At 35.2% G+C, this 25,778-nt stretch overlaps 1 protein-coding gene across 1 annotated transcript in view; it reads left to right on the top strand.

The window, feature by feature from the left end:
* The window catches only part of LOC143921179 (uncharacterized), a 38,783-nt gene that overhangs the window by 9,178 nt on the left and 3,827 nt on the right, over positions 1 to 25,778 (top strand). The window contains exons 2-14 of the mRNA XM_077444352.1: positions 5,544 to 5,662; positions 16,121 to 16,625; positions 16,704 to 16,777; positions 16,852 to 17,094; positions 17,391 to 17,524; positions 17,758 to 17,917; positions 17,996 to 18,168; positions 18,249 to 21,348; positions 21,426 to 21,738; positions 21,813 to 22,047; positions 22,137 to 24,121; positions 24,199 to 24,356; positions 24,688 to 24,747. Of these exons, the coding sequence (XP_077300478.1) occupies positions 5,544 to 5,662; positions 16,121 to 16,625; positions 16,704 to 16,777; positions 16,852 to 17,094; positions 17,391 to 17,524; positions 17,758 to 17,917; positions 17,996 to 18,168; positions 18,249 to 21,348; positions 21,426 to 21,738; positions 21,813 to 22,047; positions 22,137 to 24,121; positions 24,199 to 24,356; positions 24,688 to 24,747 (7,259 nt within the window). The remainder of the gene's footprint in view (positions 1 to 5,543; positions 5,663 to 16,120; positions 16,626 to 16,703; positions 16,778 to 16,851; positions 17,095 to 17,390; positions 17,525 to 17,757; positions 17,918 to 17,995; positions 18,169 to 18,248; positions 21,349 to 21,425; positions 21,739 to 21,812; positions 22,048 to 22,136; positions 24,122 to 24,198; positions 24,357 to 24,687; positions 24,748 to 25,778) is intronic.

Raw genomic sequence — 25,778 nt, 5'->3', positions numbered from 1 at the left:
TTCGCAGTGCAGTACAACGTCTACGTCGGCACTGTTCTTTGCTGCTTGTCTGCAGCTGCTCTGTCGATTTTGTTGTGGTTTTAATTTTTCCTTAAGAACACACATAAATGTGTTCTTATCAATGTTGAGGTCGTTTTTATTATGAATCGCGATTACATGCCAGTAGCTGATGCTTATTAAATAATTTAAATGTTTTATTTTTTTAGTAGGTATTCTAAAAGGGTGATGTCACATTTGGAACAATTAGGTTTTTATTGCAGATGATTGGTTTGTGACAATTATTTTCAACTGAGAAAATTTTTGTTTGTGGAGCAGTTCACACCGTCACACGATTGTTGGGGCGAAAACACGCCCTATGTGGTATGGGACGTCATGTCCGTGGCTTGTAAATAGTGGATATTCCGTGATCGGGTGTAGTTGCACGTCCAGACTGCATTTGTTTGGTAGGTCGCACGTGTATGTATATCCATATGCAACCGACAAGTTTCTCCTATGTTTCTTCAAATATCGGATTCCTCGGCAAGCAAGGATAAAAAATATCACCGAAAACACTCCAGGGGGTGATTTTTGGGACTGTGTATATGGGTTAGGGGTGCTACATTTTTTTCGCATGTTTAAAAACATCCAAAAAACACGTACCACTCAGTGTGGTTTCGCCGTTACATGCTATCCTTTACACCGCCTCTCGACCAATAGCATTTCATACAGACCATAGAACATTGTATGTACGTGCGTATCTACTATATCCAGTGGAATTGTGCGAATGGTTTTTTCTGGGTGATTCAAATTAGGATGGAGTGCATTTAGGCGAGTGAATGCCGTATTCAAATCTAAAATGCCATTGTGTTTATAACATATTTAAGATCAATGTGTGCTGCCAGTGTTGAAGTGGGGATGGGAAACTTCGGCATTGAACGCCAGAATGCTGCATTAAGTACATTATACTCAAAGAAGTATGGAGCGCTGTATGCTTGGCATAACGAGGAGAGATAGAAGACGGAATACGTAGGCTAGAAGTATGATAAAGGTGGTTGATGTAATGATGAGTAAATAAATTGAAATGGCAATGAGCGGGTCACGTAGCTAGAAGAACGGACAATATAAGTGCTCGAGAGAATGTAAAAGGGTGCAAGGAAGGCCACAGGGGAGATGGATGGATGAAATAAAAGAAATTTGTGGAATGAGATTAATGAGAGTTTCTCAAAACATGAACACGAATGAAAGTGTGGTAGAGAGGCCTTCATCCAGCAGTGGTTGGCGAATGGTTGTGAATGATGATGATATCAGACTCAATATCAATATGTGGATTAGACTTATTTTGAAAACCTGTAAGGATAAGAGGAGAAGATACAAGAAGATAATCAGTACAAAAATAAATAGTCTCGACATTTATAAAACTAATATGATAATGAAAACTGTGATGAGCAACGAAATTCCATATAAAGAGCATAAAAGACATTAAATCTTTAGAACTAACCCACACAGAAGTGCACTTTTGTTCTTGGACTACGATTTCTAAGGTTGTCGATTCATTCATATGGTAACCATTTTAGCAGCATTTCATTAAGCGAGATAATTGTGATCAATACTCGTGTCATTGAAAAGAAGGTCAACGTTTGGAATAATATTTTACGCTGATTTACACACAAAAAAATATATTTTCAACCGTCGGTGCGAATGGTCGGTGGAAAGCTCCATAATCTCTTTTGGCACTTGTTCCGAATGCACATTATGCACTGTGCACATTTTAACCGGTGCATGAGTCACGGTTATTGTGTGTGTTCTCAACTGGCGAGTTTGCCTTGAACTGCACCTACTAAGGTCGTAATGCACTTCTGTAGTTTCCCTCGACGTCTTCTTCTTCTTCTAGTGATTTTTTAAGTTTTTGTGTTGAAATTTCACAACTTAACATTCGTTCACTTTGCGCACTGCCCTGCCTACGTACTCGAGAAGAATCGCAATTGCACTCGACCGGTTCTATTTACATTTGGAAAGGACGCAGAAGTTGTTCTCTTTCGATAGGTAGATAATTTTATAAAGGAACGTGTGGGTTTTTCAACAATTCGCGATAAATTTATCGATATTCTCATGGGTGCGTGATAATTGCCGTATTAGGCGTGATTGAGTTGCTGTTGAATGTTATTAAAAGTTATGTACATATATCGTAATTGGCTATTAATGCTTCAGATCGTTTTTATGCTTGTTGTTTTATTGTAGAATAAATTTTAATCATATTATTATGAGTCAGTTTGGTTTCCCTGTTTAAATTATTTTGCACTTGATTCGATTCGCGTTTACAGATTTTCAGTGTATTTATACACCAATAGGACGAGCTAGGAATGTTTTAAAGCAGTAGTTCCCAACTACTTTTTATTAAACCAGCACTGGACTAGCGGTTAGCATATTATGCTTTAGGACAGAGTTGTCACGGTTCGATTCCCACTATTAGCTGTTGGCCAGACTTTGGTTTGTGACTCCAGGTCGATCGTTTCCTATCAGAGTTTGTCAATTTTTCTGATTTTCATTGAAACGGTTCTTGTAAATTGAAATCTCCTTTCCAATCTCTCTTGCAATTCTCAAGTTATCCAGCGTCTTGAGGTTCACCATATTTCTATAATAAAATGCTGCAAAAATTTCTCCATAGCTGTCACTGTGGATGATGTTTGTATGAATTCGCATTGTATAAAATGCTTGTATTGATTGTATTATTGTATTGTATCTGTATTAGTACACTCGTCGCTTTGGAGCGATATGTAAAGGTTCGATTGAAATAAAAATAAAATAAAATAAACTTTTTAAAGCAAATTTTAGCAGCCTGTTTTCCGAAATTTTACCCCCTCCAATTGTGCTTATAGAACTCGTAAAATATTTATTATTGAAGATTAATAGAAAAATCTACAGTAGATTTTTGAGAATAAGTAACGGTCGCTAATACGATACTAAATACGAGCTACAGATAAAGAAAAATGTTTTCCCGCTATTATTAATACTTTTTGGTATACCCCGGTTGGAAATCGTAGGTCTTGTACCATGTATTTAATGTCTCATGCAATGGATCATGGACTGATTTGTGTTCCTCCAACGAGTTGTTTCTTTTCCAAGCCTAAGTGCTACAATAAATTCGCGTTAATAAGTTTTGGGATGTAAATGCAAGTTTTCAGTGCCAAACTAGAAAGTTTTTCTCATCCTATCGAATCTACGTGGAAACTGAAAGTCGGAATTGAGGATATTGTGCTCCCTAAATTTTGTGATTTTGAGTGCTTTTTATAACCACTCGTACTTCATTACCCAGAAGAAATATAAAAAACCAGAAGAACAGACGAAGGGCATATCTTTGTAGGCCGTTGCTAATCTCCACAGTGTACTTTGAGCACGTTTCAGTCGAGCTTTGAGCAATCACATTTGTCACGTGCACGAATGTAAAGATGCTAGAATTCCCTTACAATTAGAACTTACAAACACAACGCGTTTCATATCTGGATCGGATCGATTAGCGGGTTTTTAGGTTACTGTGTAATTGAAAATTGCTGGAGAAGTCGTTTGTCGAACCAATTAACGTAATCTCCGTACTGTTGAGATTTTTTTCGTTTGTAATTAATTCAACGATCTTGTATGACACTTGTAGCGGCAATCTACGTTGCATATCTAATTTTATTTATATCGTCTATTATTGCTCTTCAAATTGGAATAGTAGTTATCTCCCGCCTAGAATCGAACACGTGTTGTGCAAATTCGCCAACTTTTCCGCATCGTTAGCAGGCTTGTTAGTTCTCCGATAAAAATGAATTTCAGAATAGAACGTCTGCGCTTGTTTAGAAGTTTTTTAACCTTTACTTCTTCTGAAACACAACACGCGTGATTACTATAAAGTGTCCGAGGCATTTGTAACTATGACTTGTAAAAAAACGTAAAGGAGGTATGTAAAAAAGGGATTTTTTCCTATACCAATCAAGCCTTTCTGGACTTGAGCTATGTTGAAAATATAGATATGTATTAGGGGTACCGGAAAGAAATCCATTTTTTTTGCAGATCAACTTAAATATTCAGTTTTTCATTTTTTTTTTGCACATTTTACTCCAAAATATAATCTCCTCTAATTTTCATGACTCTTTACCATCTTTTTGTCGATATTTAAATCCTTTTCTTGAAAAATCTTGCCAGTTTTGAATTAATAAATGTTAATAGTTGGTTTACCACATCACTCACGCTGTTGAATTTTTTTCTTCTTAATGTGGCCTCCATGGAACTAAAGTAAGAAGGAGCGAGGTTTGGTAAATAAAAAACCATAAAAAAAACCATATTATGGTTTGAGGTATAAAAAGGATAGCGTTTTTCCCTGAAAAATGAAAAAAAAAACCACGTATTCCATCACTCTTCTTTTTCGTGTGTGCAGGACAAAAACCATTGTTTGTTTTTCCGATCCTTTAAAATGTTCCTATATTCTCTGTGATAGTTCTGTGGTAATTTATAAGTTTCTGTGATAGTTCTATAATTCGATAATTTTTTGTGGTTATTAAAAACATAGAGTAAAAATGGATTTCTTTCTGGTACCCCTAATATATACATTTAAAATAACTAGCGTGTAGAGTTGAAATAAATCTTAAAATGTCAACTCTAATATGTATATGTATGTGCATATGTTCAAATATAAATGAGCTCCAGAAAGGTTAACTATTGTAAATAAGGTTGGGTATACATACTTGCTGAGGTTTTCGCATTCGGGGACAATGCGGGCTCTTATATTCAAATTGTGTTTTTTTATGCTTGTATGGTGATTTTAGGTGTAACATGTCTCTCTCTATGGTGGCAGCGATGGGATCGTTTCGAATGATTGCACCATAACAGTGGTGGTCAATCGCACAATGGCCGATTGCCACACGGCCGGTTCAAATTTTTTTTCGACAATCACTCGACCATTGTGTCGTCGACGACAATAATTACGATTCGTCAACTGGTAGTAGCTTGCTGCTTCAAGAGACGGAAATTTGAAGTTGTATTGTAACATCTGCAATACTTATGATTGTGCTGTGCTGTTAGAAACTGCCCCAACTAAAAAGTCGCTCACAGTTTTGACCAACGTCAGGCGGATCTTAATAGTGTGAGTGAATGTCTATGAGCTACACTGACCAATAGCCCATCCCTAATCCGTCGATGTCATCACCAACGACCAATGAGGATGCATCTCGAGTATATGATTACCAGAGATCGGCGGACATGTTCCTTTTGCCCACAAAAAATGGTTCACTATTGTCAATTAGTATTGTCAACCTTTTTTTGTCATTTTAAAATAATTTGCGACGTATATATGCATGTATATTTATATATCGATAAGGTATTGTAATTTAATTTTTTTATAGCGTATATTTTCTAATTATGTCCAAAGATGCCGGTGTATGCAATGGACTGCCATCTGAGCATTGACCCGTACCTAATTGTGATTGACAAGATATGAAATTGACTTCTCGTCGAGATTTCAACAACGACTGGTTATCGGCCTCGCTCTCGATGTGTTTATTAACTTGGTGATTTTTTTTATTTTTCAGATGCTGTTCCTTCGTTAGAGTTTGGAGCTTTGGCTCCGGCCCTCATCGCTGCTTTATTTCTGATAACTGTGGTCTTGTTGCTGGGTGGTTGCGTCTGCTGTAGGAGGAATAAATTCACGGTAAGCTCCAAGTATAATACAATGGAAATTACGAGTATGATTCCTATCTCATTTATGTAGATATTTACAAACGTAGAAGATTAGTATTGAGTCGTGCAGGTGCAGTTTGGTATATCTATAAAAAATATCAACGACTCTGATAAAACATTGATAGTTGAATTGTAGATTTATGTGTCTGATTCACCTCACTTTAGCGTTTTCAAAAATCAGAAGGTGTATTTATTTTTTCGTATGTTTCCATATTTTTTAATATGTACTTGTATGACTTATCATACATTCGATTATAAACAAAATTTTTTTTTTGGGAAGTAAGCCAAGCTCAAAACTGAAAACTCGGATAAAATAGGTCGAGCCTAAAACATGTTTCCGAGTTTAAATGATATCCCGACGAGATTAATTATAATTTATTGTCCCAAGAGCTCTCGTTGTTTTCCCTTCAGAACAATGCTGGGTCGAGTCGCCTTTCCAGGTCAACATTCCCTATTCCATACAAAACCTATTTACACACACCTTTTTTTATGTATAATGCTCATTTACATCCACGTACATTTTTAATTTAACATCGACATAAGGACTGTCCATAACAGCGTCATTTAAAAAAAATGTATATACATACATATATACGTAAGGGCGAAAACACACTGAGTGGTATGGGACATCATGTATCATTGGCTTCCTGCTGTGACCGTAGACTGTGGGTGTTCCCCAAACCGAATTCGGTTGTACTTGCACGGGCAGAATGCATATGTTTGGGAGGTCGCACTTGTATGTCACTGTCAAGCAAGGATAAAATATCACCGAAAACACTCCAGGTGGCTATTTTTAAGATTGTGTACGGGCTAGGGGTGCTGCGTTTTTTGCGCATGTTAAAAATTTGTAAAAAAAGCACGTACCACGTCCCACTCGGTGTGTTTTCGCCCTAAGCGTTTGATGTACATACACCAATTTGTAAAATGCCTTCTATTCTAAACTATTTTCGTATGCTTTTATATGAATTGAATTCAAATGGAACCAATTTCTGGAATATATATGAATATGAAAAGAGTATTAGAAGTCGAGGCATATTATTGGTAAAATGCTTGTTCAAGTGAATTTTTAAATAAATTACTCTTATTGGAGCATTTTCGACCGTTTGAAGTACAGATCGACGACTCATTGGAAAGGAAACAGACGAATGAATTTCATTGCCAATATGTTAGGAATGCAATCAATAATAAATTCAGAATAAAAAATCTTGTATATAAAAGCAGCATGTAATAATTCCATTTCTCGCTTCTCGTTTGCATACTGTCAATTTTGTTTCATAATAGGAGAATTGGTCATAAAAAATTATACCTACATAATGACGTCAGTCAAGTACTAACTGCAATTAATGCGAAAAGTGCACGAGTACGAGAGAGAGCTGCATAAACACGAATCAGATGCAGATTATCTGCACTACTTGAACGTAACCGTAACGAATTATCGCTAAATTTTCTATTTTTACCTCGAGTCAGCAAATTTAATAGTGTGCTGCAGTAAATTAGGCATTCGTGATCTTACATGCTTTACCTTCCTCTCTATTCTTTTACGTTCCTTTCATTTCGGCTGTGCGAAAGGCTCCTATTCGCGTTTGACTTTCTTCTCATTCGATATGTCACATTTGACTGCTCCTTGGTTGGTGAATATGGTGTGGTGGTGAACGCCCTTCCGCATTCGCATATCTCAAGAAATCGTGACCCGAGCCAATTTCTCAACCTCAACGAGTAGTCCATTGTGTTCGACGTTTTATATCCACTCCTGGGTTTGGTCGGTGGGTGCTTATGAGCGTCGATCGATCGATCGGTTTCAGAGTTTTTAAATGTATGTATGTATGTGATGTGGGTAGGTAGTAGGTACCTATGTTGCTCTGAGAGCAACCTCGGCGATTTCACTTTTGAGATAATACGAACGACTCTAGAAGGTCGATCGAACCGAAAATGAATTGCATTTTTGACATTTGCCACACCGACGGTGAACGCACGATCGCTTTTGGAGTATTTTCAGCAGATTTACATTTAGACTTTTTGTCTTCGCGTCGATAAAATAGACCGCAAGTTACAAATGGGATGAGGGCTACATTTGAACATAAATTTTGTTCAATATTAAATAAAGCATAAATATATTCCACATTTATAAGTTTATACTATGCAATAAATATCAAAGATAGAATCTAGCGAAGAGTTGCAGCCAAGCTTCATAAATACTTCATAAACTTGAACTGTAATAAAACAGTACGTGTAGTTGGCCCTCGGTTTATTCGGGTATGCATTAGGAAATATTATTTATCCTCACACAGAATTGCTACAGGCTGGTAAAATTTCAGGATATTGATATTAGACAAATATCTTAAAACTTTATACAATAAGACTCACTATAAACTAGTAACAATCTACTCCGATGTTGCACAAAGTCCAATGAACTCAAAACAAGTATGGAATGCTGTATGTTCGGTGTAACGGAGAGATATAGGAAACAAAATACGTAAGTGGGAAGTATGATGAGAGTTGTGGATATAGTGATGAGATTGAACTGGCAATGGGCGGGTAGTTCAATCTCTTCTAGAATGAACGAAAGATGGACAAAATAAGCGTTAGAATGGTACCCGAGAGAATGTAAAAGGTTGTAAGGAAGGCCATATGGGAGATGGGTGGGTGAAATCAGAAAAACGTGTGGGATGAGATGCTCAAAACAGAGACGAATGGAAGCGTGTTGAACAGGCTTTCATCCAGCAGTGGATGGCGAATGGCTGGCTGTTAATGGTGATGATGATGATATAAAACTTAGTGTCAAGATTGACGTGGAACTCCAGACAGTATATGGGACATGTCGATTCCGGAAATAGAAATATAAAATCGAGCATTGAAAAGCGATTCAAGAGATGCACTGAATGAAGAGATATAATATATTCCACGCTTGATGAGTTGAGAGGTAAAAGTTTAGAGTAATTGAAAATGATGAATATTGCATGTATAAACATTTAAGAATTATCTATATAATGTCACTGAACTAATTAATCTCTGTAATAATCTTTTCAATCTTAAGATTTTATTATTGATCCTTATACATATTTATGTGGTTATTAATGTTATTGATACAGCAGTATAGTCAGATACGAAAGTCAAGACATACTGTTTTCGATTAATAGTGACCACTGTGGTACCAACACTGATGCCAAATGGCCAACCTCATAAACTAGGCCTCTCTCCTTTACATACTGATAAAGTTCATAGTTGACTGGGCTAGGAAATAAAGAAATACATAATAAAGCCTCTTGTCGACTTGCACAACGAAAGTTAAGGCAGCATTAATCCCCATTACTGAATGACCTTTAGGCTATATATACAACTCACGTCCTCAAATCTGCAAGCGCTTATTATTGCGTCGTATTATGCCTAGGAATTGCACGAGTGCAAGCAGAGTGCGTACATGTGTTATATCCAGAGTGACCTCAGAGCAGCGGCTCATTCATTTCATCGTACATACATACGGAGATAAATGTTTACGTATTAAAACGAGTTATGATACAATCTTCGCCAAAAAACTCACCCAGTCAAACGAGCTCGAGCACACCGACGGAGAAGACGCCAAATTTTGTTATTATTACAACACACACTTCTACCTAAAAAAATAGGTGGGTTCTAGTTACGCACATCTCAAAAATGACCTGGTAATGTCGTTTAGTTGGGTTCGTCCTTTGCGACAGCCTTGGATGACGCAGACTGAACGTGGCGTGCAGTTTCTGCATTTGTATTTATGTATTTATTGTTTGCCTGTCAATTCTCACGACCACCATTAGATCATCGTTTGTGTGTCTGTTGCTAGTTAGTTCCACGGCTCGGTGACATCATGGCGAAATGCACAAAACTTTTGCGTGGGTGACGTTCAATTTAATCAGGATTCTGAATTCATACATTGTGATCGTGTATCCATCTATCTATCTATGCATGTTTGTCTTAGTCTCGTTTCCCGAGTCCTGGGATCGTTGTCACGCAGAATCTAATATGGGTCGAGACAATGTGGAGAGTGAAAGAGCGCAAAAATCTGGTGAATAATGGAGACTTGCCATCGATCGCCTTTCTCTCAATAATAAATGCGTTACAATGTGAATATATGCTGGAATTATGTACGTGTATTTATGTACATATAGCGAAAAAAATTACAATTAACAATCGTACGCTGTTGTGTCGCTTTCCTTATTAAAAAGTCTTTCGTAACAACAACACATGGCATACTCATTTGCGAAAAAGATAATTTAGATCGTGGATGATATAATGCTGTGTGTTTTGTTACATTGCATGTGCGAAACTGAGACGTCAAAAGAATTCATTGGAAATTTATTTCTGGTTCTGAAGATATTGTATTCATGGGCGAAAAATCCGCTCAATGTTTTGGTGCACAATTGAATCATTTAAGTATAGTATTGTATAAAATTAGAATAAATGATAGTGGTCTAGTGATAATTTTTATCTCACGGTGGCGTATTTTATTTTACGATTCGCTCGAATAAAGATGCGTATTTTCCAGGGCTGTGGAGTGGGAGTCGCGGACTCGTAGAATTTCAAGCGGAGTTGGAGTCTGACTCCTTTTTTATTATCATTTTCTTTAATTAATAGTATTACAGTAGGGGTTCCAAAAAACCGCCCGAAATAAAAAGCCGGTTGGCCGGCTTTCACCGGTTTTAGAAAAATACGATTTTTTTAAGTTTAAAATTTTTATATCGAAAAAAAAAATGTAAATATGTATATATTTGCATAATATTTATCTATATTATGCAAAAAAAATAGTTTTTTATAAATTAAATTAAGTTATAAACATTATGAACTTTCATAAGATCATTACTTTATATTATTATTACAAATAATAAAATTTGTATTATATGTACATATATCACAGTTGTAAAATGGCAGATCCTAAATACGCACATATAATTAAATGATTTAAATAAGCTAGATATATTATAGATAAAGAGATTTCTGGTGGAAGAACATTAGCTATGTATGTATTTCCGAAATTTTCTACATATTAAAACTGTTTACCCATATGCACAATATTTTTGGGTCTACGTGACGAGACAGAATGTTAAATTACAGAAAACACAAATATCGGAAGGCAAAGATCGAAAATCGAAAGATCTTAAGTCGAAAGATGAAAAAAAAAATGGTGCATGGTAAACGGTACATACTCACTTAATTTGCGCGAGTAGGATACAACAGGAACAAGAGGAACAGGCTTTTCCTCCCGTATTAATGTGCGCGCGCAGAATACGGGAGGAAAAGCATGTTCCTCTTTTTCCTGTTGTATCCTGCTCGCGCAAATTAAGTGAGTATGTACCGTTTACCATGCACCATTTTTTTTTGATCTTTCAACTTAAGATCTTTCGATTTTCGATCTTTGCCTTCCGATATTTGTGTTTTCTGTAATTTAACATTCTGTCTCGTCACGTAGACCCAAAAATATTGTGCATATGGGTAAACAGTTTTAATATGTAGAAAATTTCGGAAATACATACATAGCTAATGTTCTTCCACCAGGTAACAAATGAAATTTTGTTTTTAATTGGTTGATAAATTCTTGTGTGGTGACGTACATATTTCATGCGAAACTGACTACACGTATTGGAATGGAAACGTTCCTGTTGAATGATCAATGGCAAAGTATTGAATTTAATTGACCAAAGGTGGTACGGTGGATATCTGTGACCTTGACTAGGTCAAGTCACTTCGAACTGTACGTGAGTGTAAGTGCCTGCCATATCCACTCGTTGTAAATTTAATTTCGCTGTAACGTTATAAATATGTACGTTTCTAAAAGGAATTTTTCCTCTGCGATGTGTACCTCTTACATTTCTCATGAGTCTCTCTCTCTTCTTCGTATGAGTGTATTTTTTTCTCATTTTCGCTTTGGGTTGAATTATATTAATGCTAAAATGTTACTTTACTTTTTTTACATCTCGGAAAAGGTAACTCCTATCGATCAAGAGATTCTCCTCGGACAAATACGTATTCCTTGAGTGTAATAAAAATTTCAAAATTTAATCTCCTGAGAGCTTTCATGATCGGTTTCATCTTGTATATTTAACTTTTCTCCTTTTAGTATCCACATATTTATATATTTGATGAAAAATTTATATGTTTAAAATTAATAGAAAATAATTGGAAAATTAGTGAATATTTTCCGTATTGCTGCACAGCTTGGAATCAGTCGAAGTTCAACTATCGGAAAAAATATTGTAGTGATAACAATTTCTAGATATTGTCTCCCTCTCTTTCTACTTGTGGTTCGGAAACTAAATCTTACGTGCGTTTTTTTCGAGAGTAAAGATGCAGACACACAGAGCGTCACACACTCCGGCTCATGTTTTTTTTTAGATAGTTTTGCACATACAAAAAAACCCTAACTCGCTCAGTCTATACCGTCGCGATCCTTGGCAAAACTAACCCCCCGGAGTGTTTTCTGTGATATTTTATCCTTGGTTTTAACAGTGATCGATAACGGTTATTCCCATATTTTGAAGAATTGTAGGAGACATTCGTTGAGGTAATAAGATCGTACGGCATAATAATGACGTGAAGATACGCCCGTCACAGGTGGGAACCACTAGCACGCCCCGTGCCAAAATTTGAATGTGTTGTTACCATTATGAATTTATATCCAAAATTTGTTTTTAACTTTCTTATAATTGCCCGGTACATTAAACTGAGCATTTTATTTGGATGCATTCTTTCATCAATCCCTTATGCATTCTTTAATCATATTGTACCATAGCCAGCTTTACAACAAATAAATCTTTTTTATGAAATTTAACTACTATACATACATATATTATATGTATGTATATGATGGTCTGTCTCCTACATCATAGAGAAAAGCAGATTAATTCAGCTCACATTTGAATCTCGAACTAATCACACAATCTTAGTTGTTTGCAAGCTACACTTTTATTTTCATGGCAGTGTGAGGGTCAGAAGTAATTCGTCAACTAATCATTACGAAAACGTCCGTCGATTGTTTTGATGGATAAATAAAGGAGGTATGTAAAAATAATAACATTAAACATTGTGAGAAGTAGGCGACTCGTATAAAAGTTAAATTATGACATAACGTCCGTTTTTGCATTTGGTTATTGTTTATTTTCGGTGTTGATTCATGCCATGGGCGTACCTAGTACTCTGCTGCGGTTAATTTACTCCTGGAAAAGCATTTGCTAAAAGGGTGTGTGCTTAGGGTGTGTCTTTGCGGACATTTTCCGCTTGCTTTTTTTTACCCCTCCCCACTACTCGTTTATGCTGTTCAAATTTGTTTGTCGCATTAGGCTTAACCTTTTAAAACAACACTCGATCGATTTAATATCCACCAGGCTAGTTTGTCATGTCTGATGTATGTCGTGTGTAGTCTGCAAAAATAATTGTGAGCACACAAGTTTGAAGGAAACAGTAGCGGTGGAAGCAACCTCGTCCACATGGCGACTTTTCGCATAATGGAACGCAATTGACACAGTTTTCTTTCGTGTCAAGAAAATGGCTGTGACAAAGAATACCATTTGTATACCTATCTCGTTTTTGTTACATTTTTCGAATTTCTAATCCGTTAAATTAGGGGGTTGTTCATCCTTCGATCGCGTGATGGTGTCACGTTTTATATGTCCGAAATGTGTAGTTATTCGGTTTGGGTGTGTAGTGTGTGTATGTACTTTATAATTTATTTTATTATATTTATATGCTATCTATTCTAATGAATTCAGACACATCATAATTTGGTGTGGTAATGTATATTTTCACTTTTGCTGCTCCTCATACTTTTGTGAAGGATAAGATCTTTGCAACCAGTCTCCATTTGATTTTTTTTTTTGTTATTTTATGGAATCTTGTCTATTGCATCATATAATACATACTCGATAGTAAAAGATGATTTTACAATATTGTCTTATGATTTTACGCCAAAATGCTGTATAGTATTACTACTTATCTTTTCATTTTTGTGTTAAGCACATAACGGGTGCCATTGATTTCAGTATCTTTCCTATGTTAGAGACGAACACTTTCGTCAAAAATTGAAAAGCCAAGTGTGCCACTTTGAGAAGAAACCCAAATTTGACAATGTCTCAATTTGACAAAAATGGAGTTACGCCACTTGTTCACTAACCGCTTCATATATGGATAGATTCAATTTTTTTACATACATACATACATACATAGTTTGATTTGTAAGCATGACACGCGTGAAGCGATAAGTTATTATCCATTTTTATAACAAACAGGAAAGGAAGTGTTTATCGATGTGACTATGAATATTAATTAGGTAAATCGCATAAAGGTCCGTTTATATTATACAGCACTGCACGTCTACAACTCGGCACAGAACTGGACGGAAAATGCTACTTTTGTTCATACTGTTGCGTAGGGGTGGGTGGAGGATCCAAGTAAAAGGCCAACAGTCGTTTCACACAGCGTTTATTGATGATTAAGGAGATACACGCACTGGCAGTGCTCAGTCCAGAATGACCTGATATCGCCTACGTACCGCCTTATAAAGGGTAGATCTCTCAGGACGTCTAATCTGTTTACCTATTGTATAGTCACGTATTCGGATATGTATTCCCACGACATTGGGTCTCCACGTACCGATTCTGAGAAAGGACTAATAACGGTCATTGTTTAGCCTAAATGCACTTAGAGTCCAGATATAATCCTGGAAGTAAGTGCAAGCACTTAGTTAATCCGTTAACAGATAACCCTTGAATGGTCACATAGTCTCTGGGATTCTATTCGCTTAATCCGCGGCGTACGTAACAATACTATACAGTACTGCACGTTGATACTTGTTTTGGACGAGTCCATGGCAAAATCGGCTTACATATACATTACAGAGTGCGACAATACAGCGTAATATTATTTGTGTCGCATCGTCGAGTCAATATTGTTACAATATGACGTTTCCGAAAATATTAATGTACGCATGACAGCAATTTCGTTAGTACGGGTGCACTCGCTACTATGACGTCATGACATGCGTGAATATTTCCACAGTGGCCAAATAAATAACTGGTTCTGCTTGATACGTTTCGGTGATATGTACTGCTGTATAAATATGAATAGAGTAATCGTGTCGGATACACATTGCGGAACATATGAATGTGTCCATATATAATGTAGGTACTAAATAATATTTACTGCTGCTTTGCTAGTATAAATGAACCATAAAGGTATATTAATTTTAGCACAGCACAGACAGGCAACTGCACGTAACTAGCAAGTTAAGAAAATATTCTTTGGTAAATTATATATGGACGCATATGAATGGAATGTGGAATGCACCAAATAGTATTTATCGTAATTGCTGGTTTACTACATGCACATAAGTGCAGTTGCCATTGTGCTTATATGAATATACCTTAATGTGTATCATCTGTCTCTTATTCGAAATCATTTTTTTTCTTAATGGAAGATTGGCTTTTATCTTTGAATTGATTTCATCGATATTTATCGAAAACTTGGCATCTACTACATAATATGCACAGAGCAAAAAGCACGTTCTGAATTTCGATTTAAGAGTATGAAAATCGAATATATGTATAAAAGTTCATTAATATGCGTTAAATGTGCGGAAATAGGTGTTGCTTGCTTCCTCTCTAATATTATGGATACGTTTTGATGAAAATATAATTCCTACATGCAATTCTGTGATTTTTTTTTTTAAATGGTCAGTGTTAATATTTGCATTCTATAAAATGTCTTCATGACATTCTTTCTATTATGTATGCATCAGTGGCGTGCTGTGGAAATCTCCTTGTTTTTATCGCACGACCTTCCTTACGTGTGCGCGAACAGGATACAAGGGGACTAGGTGACGTCACATCCTAAATATTGCCTTGTATTCTGCTCGCGCACACGTAAGTAAGGCTGTACGATAAAAACAGAGATTTCACGCCACTGGAATGTACTTATACATACAATTTTATGGATATCAAATATCATAAAATTTTGCAATGGTAAATTCTTTGACATAATTGAAGGCCTTTGAGAGTGATAATTACTATCTAACACCAAACCCAATCCTGGACGAAAACATGTTATATTGAATCCAAAACACCAGCTTATTATGAAGGGTTTAGTTTAACTGCTAATTTAGGTCTATCTCAATGACTGTTTTGTTCTTTTTCATGATAATTTATGGATGTTTAGTACATCTAATGTTAAACGATATGTAAAATTTATAATTAAAAAATTGATGCAATGAATCTGTTGTCTTGATAAATCTTGTAATCATAAAACTAAATTGAAAATTTTTGCTTCCAAGCCAAATGGAAATGAAGAATTGGTACGTATAATGAACGTTTTATTTTCAGTGAAAGTTTTTTCTTTTTTCGTGCACGCAATTTGTTTTTTTTTTTATCAAAATATGCTTATTATTAAGTTTTTTTGTTTGTTTTAATTACAGCAATTTACAAATTCCGGAATTAACGATTTGCCTGAGCTGGTGGGAACGGCATCGGTACAAATTGGCAATGTGTCTTCTTCGCCGATTGATACCGGAATTGTCAATCCGATTGCCGATCGCGAGTTTACAATCTTCGGTCCGCTGGCACCAGACGGCTATCCCAGACCACAGCTGGCGAACCTCGTGGATAGTCCTGAGTTTCCTCGCATCGCACACCAGCCGTTCTACAATCCGCCCGATGTCGAAAACAACAATCCACCATTTGAAAACAACAACGGGCCAATATCTCCACAGGAGCTGGAGAACATAGTCAACAACAACGCCGAAAATTATATAGTCAGCGAGTATGAAAATAGGAATTTGAATGAATCAGTTACCAGTGAGAATGTTATTGTGGAAGATCCTCAAACTTCTTGTGCTATTCCGACTGTCATTCATGAACCACCACGAGATTTCGGCGATGAGTTGAAATTTGCAAGATTTGAAAGTCATAAAGATTGGTTTGGTAAGTGATATTTATTATTTTTCAAACACAAATGTATTAGGGTCAAATATGTATTTTATTTTATTTGTCTCTTTGTAGAAAATGCTGATCGGGAATTTCCCCGAAATCAATTGCAATATTTACGGGAAATTGGGCGAGGTTGGTTTGGTCGTGTAAGTTTAAACTTTTTTCACAATTTATTTATTTTTCTTTCTTTTTTTTTTATTAATGACGTTTTCTCTTGTAGATTGTGGAAGCAGATGCGCACAACTTCAGTTTGCAAAGAATCAGTCCGAATGACAGTAGCGTCCAAGAAATCACGAAAGTGGCTGTGAAAATATTAGACGAGAATGTATCTTTTAGTAAAAAGTGTAACTTCTTAGATGAATGTAAGTTGTATAGGGATGCAAGCCATGAAAACATTTTGAAATTGCTGGGGACGAGTTTGTGTCAGGATCCATGGCTCATTCTATTCGAATACTGTGCTTTGGTTAGTTATTATGTGGAATTAGTTTCGCAAAAAAGATCTATCCTACACTAGTCATTTTTTTTAAATGTTAATTTATGTTAAAACAAACTTAAAATCTGGTAAAAGGGATAAATAGCAACAAAATACCAGTTACTTCTTGTTTAATTACTTTTATTGTAAAAAGAATGTTGCAGTGGTCAATATAATTAATGTGGGTTGGACCTTTTATGTGGAACAAATGTGATATAAAATATATGTATATTCAATCGATATTGAATGATAGAAAATATTTATTAAATGAAAATTAAAAATTTTAGGGAGACTTAAAAACTTTCCTGCAGAAAAATGCAACAAACAAAGCAACTTTAACTAGTCAAGGAATTCCGCTAAAATTTCAGTATGAGATTGCATCAGCTGTATCTTATTTGCATTCTGTGAATGTAATTCATCCGTAAGCGAATGTTTTTTTTTTAACTCTAATTTATTTTTATTCAATTTATACCAGGAAGTCCTAACAGGTAAACCCAATGTGCCTTCCTGGCCAAAGACATTTAAATATCTTTGAATGGTTCAATTTATTCAGCAACCACTGGAATTAAAAATTCGGAAGATTTATGTCAATTATCTTTATTGGCATTTTAATTTAATTATTTTTACTAAAATTGATTTTTAAACATTTTTTAGAGATATTGCTTGTCATAGTTGTATGGTGATGGAAGGACTCACTACTAAATTAGGTGATTACGGTGGATCTAAAAGTTTACATCCATCAGATTTTTACAATTTGACCAGTGACAAATTTATACCGCTACGATGGCTAGCACCTGAATGTGTACAACAACCGGTATTATTATTATTTTTTTTTTGTATATAATATAATGTGTGGAATACAATTTTAATGTGTTTATTTAATTTTTATTAGATTACAAAAGAAGGAAATGTGTGGTCTTTTGGTATTTTTCTTTGGGAATCCTGCTCTTGGGGAGCGTTACCATATGATATGTTAAATAACGAGCAAGTCATATCAAATGTTTTGTGCCAAAATGGAATAAGACTTCCACAACCACATCTTGTCCCTGATTACTTTTCATATATGTAAATACTGATATTATTTTTTTAGAATATAATATTACTTAAATTAATTGTAAAATTTATGTGTATGTGCTTATTTTTAGTTATCAAATTATGCAGTCATGTTGGCAATATAATTCTGCAGACCGAATAACATCAGAACGAATACTTTCATTATTGCATCAGATTTATTCTAATTATTTCGACCCTTTTGAAAAGCGACATCATGTAGAAAAGTCTTTGGATGATTTTGAAGCTAGATGGCAAGTTATGAAACCGAACACCATTCCAAAAGTAGATAATGGACAGACGATTACAACTGTAGAAGAATCAGAGGTCACTAAAAATACATTGAATTTACCAGAATGTTCTTACGGTGACTCTGGAATAAGTAATAAGTATGATACGGAATCTATATCTACAATGGAATTGAATGGTTCGACAGAAGCTCTCATAGAAAGTTATGCAGATAAAGTAAAATCTGATAGCTTAACCAATTTACATGGTTCTCTTGAATCAGTATGCGATAAAAATATAGTGGAAATCGATCGGAAGGAGACTGTAGATGAGAGTGATCGTTTGTTAAACACTGATACACCATTGGGGAAAAGTACATCTGATGATGCATGTGTTATTAATCCGTATAATTGTGAAGTTGCACCTTGGCTTCAAGATTTACCTGTGACATCTCAAGAGGATATGTCCTATATTAAGACAGTTAGTGATGTAATAAGTGACCTCGACAACATGCTGAGCTCAGAGAAGACTTCCAGTTCGGAGTCAAGTCATCAGACGAGTCCTTCTCGGGATGTGTCAAATAATACTGTGTCGTGTGACAAGGATGCTCTTTGCCCTTCATACAACGATATTATTTTAGAATATTCAGATAATAATGTGAATAATCAAACTTCTAATTTAATGCTTATTAATAATAGTAATTCTGCGTCTAATGCTTCCAAAAACACCAATACGTTAGATCAAGTTAACTCTCCACAAAAAGTACCTGAATCAAGTGATATACAAAGCACCATTAAACAGGATTTTTATCCTACTCTCGACTTTAGGTTAGCAAAATTAGAAAATACTTACGATGAGACTAGTGAAGTTCATCCTATATTTCAAACGAAATACATAAACACTGGCCAAGACTACGATTCCTTGCAAGATTCCAGCTATTTACCCACCGATTCTATGAACACTAAAGCAGATGAACTTAACGATTCACAATTGGTCAGGCAGAGCAGTTCTGGATCAGAAACCGAAGATGAAATATGGAAGAAAAGGATTGAAATTGGTGCGTTGACTGAAAAAATAAAATTGAAATCTAAATCTGTCACCGATTTTATGGTTTTAACGCACATTGACATGGACTTCACAGATTTAGACAGCGAAGACACTTCATTCACTTCCGATAGCAAACATTCAATTGTATCTTCTGATAAATTAAAGAAGAAATTTAAAAACGACTTGCCACCAAAAGAATCCAGTCTACCTGTCGTTGAATATTTGTCGTTTCCTAAAAATTATCAATTTTCTGCCTTAAGTCACAACGAAATAATAAGCAGACCAACGATAGATATTTGTAAACTGAAGAAAAATTTGTTGAATGCTACTCTTCGGAATCTTAGACCTACCAAAAGCTTCGACGATTTGACATCAGTGCAGCCTAAGAATATTTCAGTGAAAGATTTGTTACTGTTCAAGAAGGATATAGATAATTTTTTATGTGATAAAATTGTGACTGATGATTCCACAAATTTTAATGAAACTCTCATTGACGACAATTACCAGAATTTGATGAACGAGGATATGACGGAATATTTACATTTAGATAAGTTGTCGATGACAATTGTTCCATCGATGCCGGTTGAAAACGCAAAAACATCTTCAGTTACATTTAATTTATATGATAGTCAGAGTCCAAATGGACCTTTTGTTAATTTTGAAAATTCTACAAGTACTCCAATTGTGGACGAAGTTGTTTCTCCAGTTATAGATTCATCAAATACAATGCAACAGATTTCATCTTTTGATAAGAATGTAAACAGTTCATTTAGTGTTGGTTCAACTGCTGCTCATAATTTTATAACGGATAAAAATACCACTACTATATCAAACATTGAAAGGGACTCAACTTCTGTAAAGTCTATATCAGGCGTAGAGTATTCAATAAGTAAATTAGATCAAATATCTGTAGATGAGAAGATTTTGAAACAGAAAAGTGACCAAATAAAAAGTAATCCAGTAGATGAAGCATCGAGTAATGTGGTTTTGGGACCGTTTTACGATTGCACGCTCGATCTGTATACAGGCATTAAGACTGATTTTAAAGATAGTGGACAATTGCCAGAAGAGGAAACTTTAATGTTCTCATCTAATTTTAATGAAGCTCCATTGAAAGATGAAAGTAGTAGTGGTAATATTCCCAACATGCACAGTAACATAAACTCGTCATATTTCTTCAATCGTTCTTCTGTTCCGTTTGATCCTGATCCTGATAAACCCATCGATTATTCCATAGATACTTGGGACCGCTTCCTTGGTTCCAGTTTCGAAAGCAACTCTCAGAATTTCGATAGCATATTCCCTGATATGGCTACTCAATCGGAAGACAGTTCTTCATTCACCTTTCCCGACCCACCCGAAGCAATAAATGAGCATGTCGTCGCTGATGAATCTATTGACGATGGAAATATTGACATTTTAAATCTTGCGACTAATAATCAACCTCTTAATATATTATTACAAAATGATTTGAATAATCTGACGTCAAAGTTGGCTATAGCAGAGAATGAAAATAATTTGAATATTGAAAATTCGAATCCGTTGCTTTCTGAAGACATCGAAGATGTTTATGATGATCATATGGAAAACGATGTTAACGAAGAACTGAGTAATAGTAATGATGGAGACTTTTTGAATGCTGATGTACCGATTGATGATGCTAATCTTGCAAGTCCTATGGAAAATTGTAATGGTTCTGATAATGCACCTCAGGGTTGGTTTTTACACATTAAAGGATCAAAGGATCCTGAAAAGATTTTGCCAAATGAACAAAATTTGAGGTCGTTTGATGATGATGATTCAAGTGAAATGTTGGAATCTATGGAAGATAATAAGGTTTCAGTAGTTGATCGCTTGATAGACCCTGAGAGTGTAAAAGCATTGAGAAATGAATTGGAGCTGAAATTACCATTGGCGCAGGTATTTATTGAAAAAATTTATAATACGATTTTTCATGTATGTATGTGTAGTTAAACTATATTTAATTATTTTTTTAGAAAATGGCCCAAGAAAATATCAATAATGAAAAACCTCGGAAGGAAGACATTACTAAAGAGTTGTCCTCTCAACTTAATGAACAAAATAGTACAAAGACTGTGAGCGAAAATCGTACCGAATTTAATCCGACCCACCAAAGATCTTCAGAATACAATTGCAGCAAAAACATCTTTACCGAGCAGGATATACCAAAGCCAAACGATGCCCAAATACCGAGAAATGAAGTTCTCATTCATTACAATATGTACGGTGTGATTCCATTAAGTCCCATACAAGAAGAAAGTTGGTCTGAATTCTCAGATTTAATTAAAGGTTAATATCAGTCAATATTTTTTAAGTAAATATTTGTACGAAGCAAATGCAATATATTTTTAATTAATTTTCAGTCGGTGAATTTGAAAAATCTGATACTTCAAATAGTCTTTCTCTCGGGCAATTGAACAGTATTGTGGCGACAGATTTACCTCTCGATAAAGATAGCGTTGTAGATAATGGAAATCAAAAGAAAAGTGACGATACTCACAAAGCATGGTCAGATGATGATACTAATGATGATTCTCATGGTTCAAATCAAACCTTTGTCGCTCTTGATGGATTTGATTCGTGCCATCCCGAAAAAAGGTATTATTTTGTGTATACATATATTATATTTTGTTCATACTCCATAATAATATTTATTGTGTGATTTATTTTTAATATTCTTTTTATAGAAAAAGTATCAGTATTGATAGTCTGAACTGTATAGAAGATCAAATGGAATTGGATGGCGAACCAGAACCAGTATCCAGACCTAAAGAAATGCCCATCAGCGATACGCCCATTCATGATCCTCAAATTTCAGAATTATTATCACCGTTCTACGAAGACCATTCCACTACTAAATCCACTGAGGAAATATCTCAAAATCTTGATAATTTATTGGAAAATATTACAAAAACTTTAGAAAATGCGTCTAAAGTGGGTTCGGTTAGCTCTGAGTGTGTCTTGCTTCCGGATGGCGTAGTCGAAGCAGAGGAACCATCTCAAATTGATTCTATCGCCAGTGTAGAGACTGATTCAGCATCACACACTTACATAGTTGAGGGTAAAAATGTCGCCAATGATGTTACATATATTTGTCCTACAAAAGTTCTCAATGTACCTGATGATGTTTCAAATGTTTCCAAAATCTCTCAACCATCATTAGTGTCTGATATCAATACATCCAACATGTCAGAGAGTCAACTCAAACCATCAGAAAGATCATCTCAAATTCTCCATACTAAGACAGCCAGTATGGATTCGTGGTGCTCTAATGATACACTATTTAATGTCGAAGAGAATTTTGATGATATATGCTCGTTAAATGATTTTCCTGAAAGTCCTATAGATAAATGCATTGACGGAGAACGTCGATCTGTAACTCCTACAATTGCTGACAATCCTTTGTATTACGATAAAAATATTATGGATGAAATGGATGAGAATTATTCGTGCCGGCCCTCGTTTTCTTTAGAAGGTGAAAATTTACCACACCCACCTATGGAAATGGTTATGAATTATCCGACAAATAGAACTCCAATAATGGCAAATTCAAGTGATTTAAATAATCAAGTGTTGACTTTATCGTGTGGAGATAATAATATGAGTCTGGACGAATCACCTGTTAAGCTTCCCAGTCCAAAAATGAATTCTATATCAGAAAACGTGTCGTATTTATTGCCGAATTCGTCGGACAGTAATGGAACATCGTTTTCTGAAAAATCAGGCATTGAACTAATCAGTGTTATATTGAAAGATTCGCCAGAAAAATCTCCACAACCTTTCGACGACAATAAACAGATTGCACTTGATCTTCCCAAAGTGACTGAAACTGAAATGTTGTCTCCAAAAATCATTTCAGACGCCGAGGGTACATGCTCGACAGGTGTAGTAACGTCAACACCATTATTTGATCTAAACACACAAGGAAGATCGAATATGTCCCAAGATTCAATAGATTCAGCTCAAATAATGATAGATGCCCAGTTTGAATTCTTAGACAACATCGACGGAGAGGTCAGACAGGCCGAAGAAGCGGAATCTAATTTGAAACCGCCATCATCTGAAGATTCTCCTTTGTCATCTAAGGTGTGGGAAGAATCGCCGATTCTCAATTTTGTGAGTGTTGATCAAGGAATGAATCACTATAAAAATATTTGCAATATTACTGACAAATTCATCGAGATGGAACGACATATGCCGTACGACGACTTAAATCGCAGCAAAGCTGACCATCCGCATGAGGCGTTCACGATTTCAGTCAACGCTTCGAAATCCAATGAAATTAATGATATCAATCAATCGATGAAGGAACCAATGTCGATGATTCAATTCGATGCAAATACTCCCGATAGTGCACCAACTTCAATTTCATACAGTGACTTTTTGCAATCGGTTGAAATGAAAGATCAGGATTTGACCACGTTTGAAAATCAATCTATCGATGATGTCAAAGATACGTCGAGCAAACTGTACGGAGAATACGATTCGGCTCTGATGGAGTATGTCGGACATTCCGGGTTGGATATGAGTTCTGTTGATGATGTTACGCCGTCGTTCAGTTACCAAGATGTCAAAATGCCATCTTTCGACTATTCAAATGTGACAAATTTAGGACTTGTTAATACTAGTTCTAATGATTCCAACCTTTTCACGAACAGTATTCATTTCTCTGGTTAGTTTTGATGCTGTATTTATTTTATTTTATTTTTTGTGTTAGTATTTTACTATAATTAGTGTGTCAAATTTCAGGCCCGATCAATGAATCTTCTTCGGACGGGTATTACTCAAGACATGTTAAAGATGTTAGCGATATAAATACAATTCCGCCTGAATGTTTGAAAGATTGGGATAGCGGTAGTGAGGAATCAAACGGTAACTCATCGTCAAGTGGAGAATTCACGTGGAAGGTTTGATCTTCATATATTCATAAATCATATATTACAAATATTTAAGTGTAGCTATAAAACAATTATATATGCTTTCTGTGATAACATATTATTTCAAATTTTATATGAAATATTTTTTCCACTCAATATATTTATATATACATATATATATTTCTCTGTGTATATAATACATACATACATATATTCATTATGTAATATAATATTCATATTTATAAATTATATGTCTCGCATATTATGTTTTGTGTATATCGCTTGCTTTTTATTGTTGTTGTTGTGTTTTATTTGTCTAATATGCTTTCTTTGGTTGTGGGTTGCCGTTAAATCATTATAGAAAGGCGATACAGAAGAATCGATAGTTTTATCAGCTTCTTTGTGCACGTCGGCAAATCTGGCAAGTATTTTTCTTTATTGTATTGCTATATTTCGAATGGAATGTATCTGTGCTGTTCTGGCGACATTGTATCAGTTACGATTTTTTACCAACTAGGAACCACGACGTTTTATAATGGATATTTTTCGACATTCATTTGTATGTATGTAGGGGACCTGGGGCATGACAGACACTCTAAGGGAAAGTGGAAATAAATGGGTATAGGAATAAAAAATATAACAAATTTAATATTCATATCTCTTTTTTATTTATTCATCTAAAATATTGAGTAAAAACATGATTATATTTTAAACAAATTAAACAAAAAAAAAAAACAAGAATGGCAAAAAGTACGTTTTGTCCGTTGTGCCCCAGGGCCGGGGCACAATGGGCTACAAATAAAATTATAAAATAATTCAAAAAGAATATTAAACTTAGTTTTTGGTAATTAGAAAAATATTTTCTGGTGAGATGATGAAATTTTGAGTTTGGCGTCATGTTTGTAAGTCCCGGTTGTAGGGATGTAACGCTTTATCTATTTTGGCGATTGGCGGGCTAATTCCAAGCTTAGTGTTCTGTTTGATGGTCCTTGTTGTGAAAATCTGCCCCTTGCCCTGCCATTTAATGTTGTTTGGAAAGAAACAGCATAGAAAGTTTTTGAGAAAAATTATTGAATTCTGGATTCCCTTATAGATGAAATGATTATTTAAAAATGTCCCAGACAGCATGTTGTTATAAATGGCAAAAATGTTTCCAAATATTTGATATTAATACAATATTAGTAAACAATCATAATAATAATGAGTGAGAAACTTACCTCCGGTAGCCAAAAATTAGTTTTATACAAAATTTTTTTGGTTCAGTTTCCGCCTAGAACAAAACAGCCTGACTCGACTTGCAGGTCGCAATTGGCACTGAATGACGTTTTCTTGAGAGTTCTGGAATGATCGGGAGATGTGTCTCATTGTAACCCGGGGGCTCGCTATGCCCCGGGTTCCCTTACATACATATTTATTTTTTATATAGAATAGAAACTTTCAGAACAGTAACGA

This window comes from Arctopsyche grandis, chromosome 13, assembly GCF_051622035.1.
Source record: "Arctopsyche grandis isolate Sample6627 chromosome 13, ASM5162203v2, whole genome shotgun sequence".
Classification (NCBI taxonomy): domain Eukaryota; kingdom Metazoa; phylum Arthropoda; class Insecta; order Trichoptera; family Hydropsychidae; genus Arctopsyche; species Arctopsyche grandis.
The sequence above is the reverse complement of the archived record's forward strand: the minus strand, read 5'-3'. Positions and strand labels throughout refer to the sequence as shown.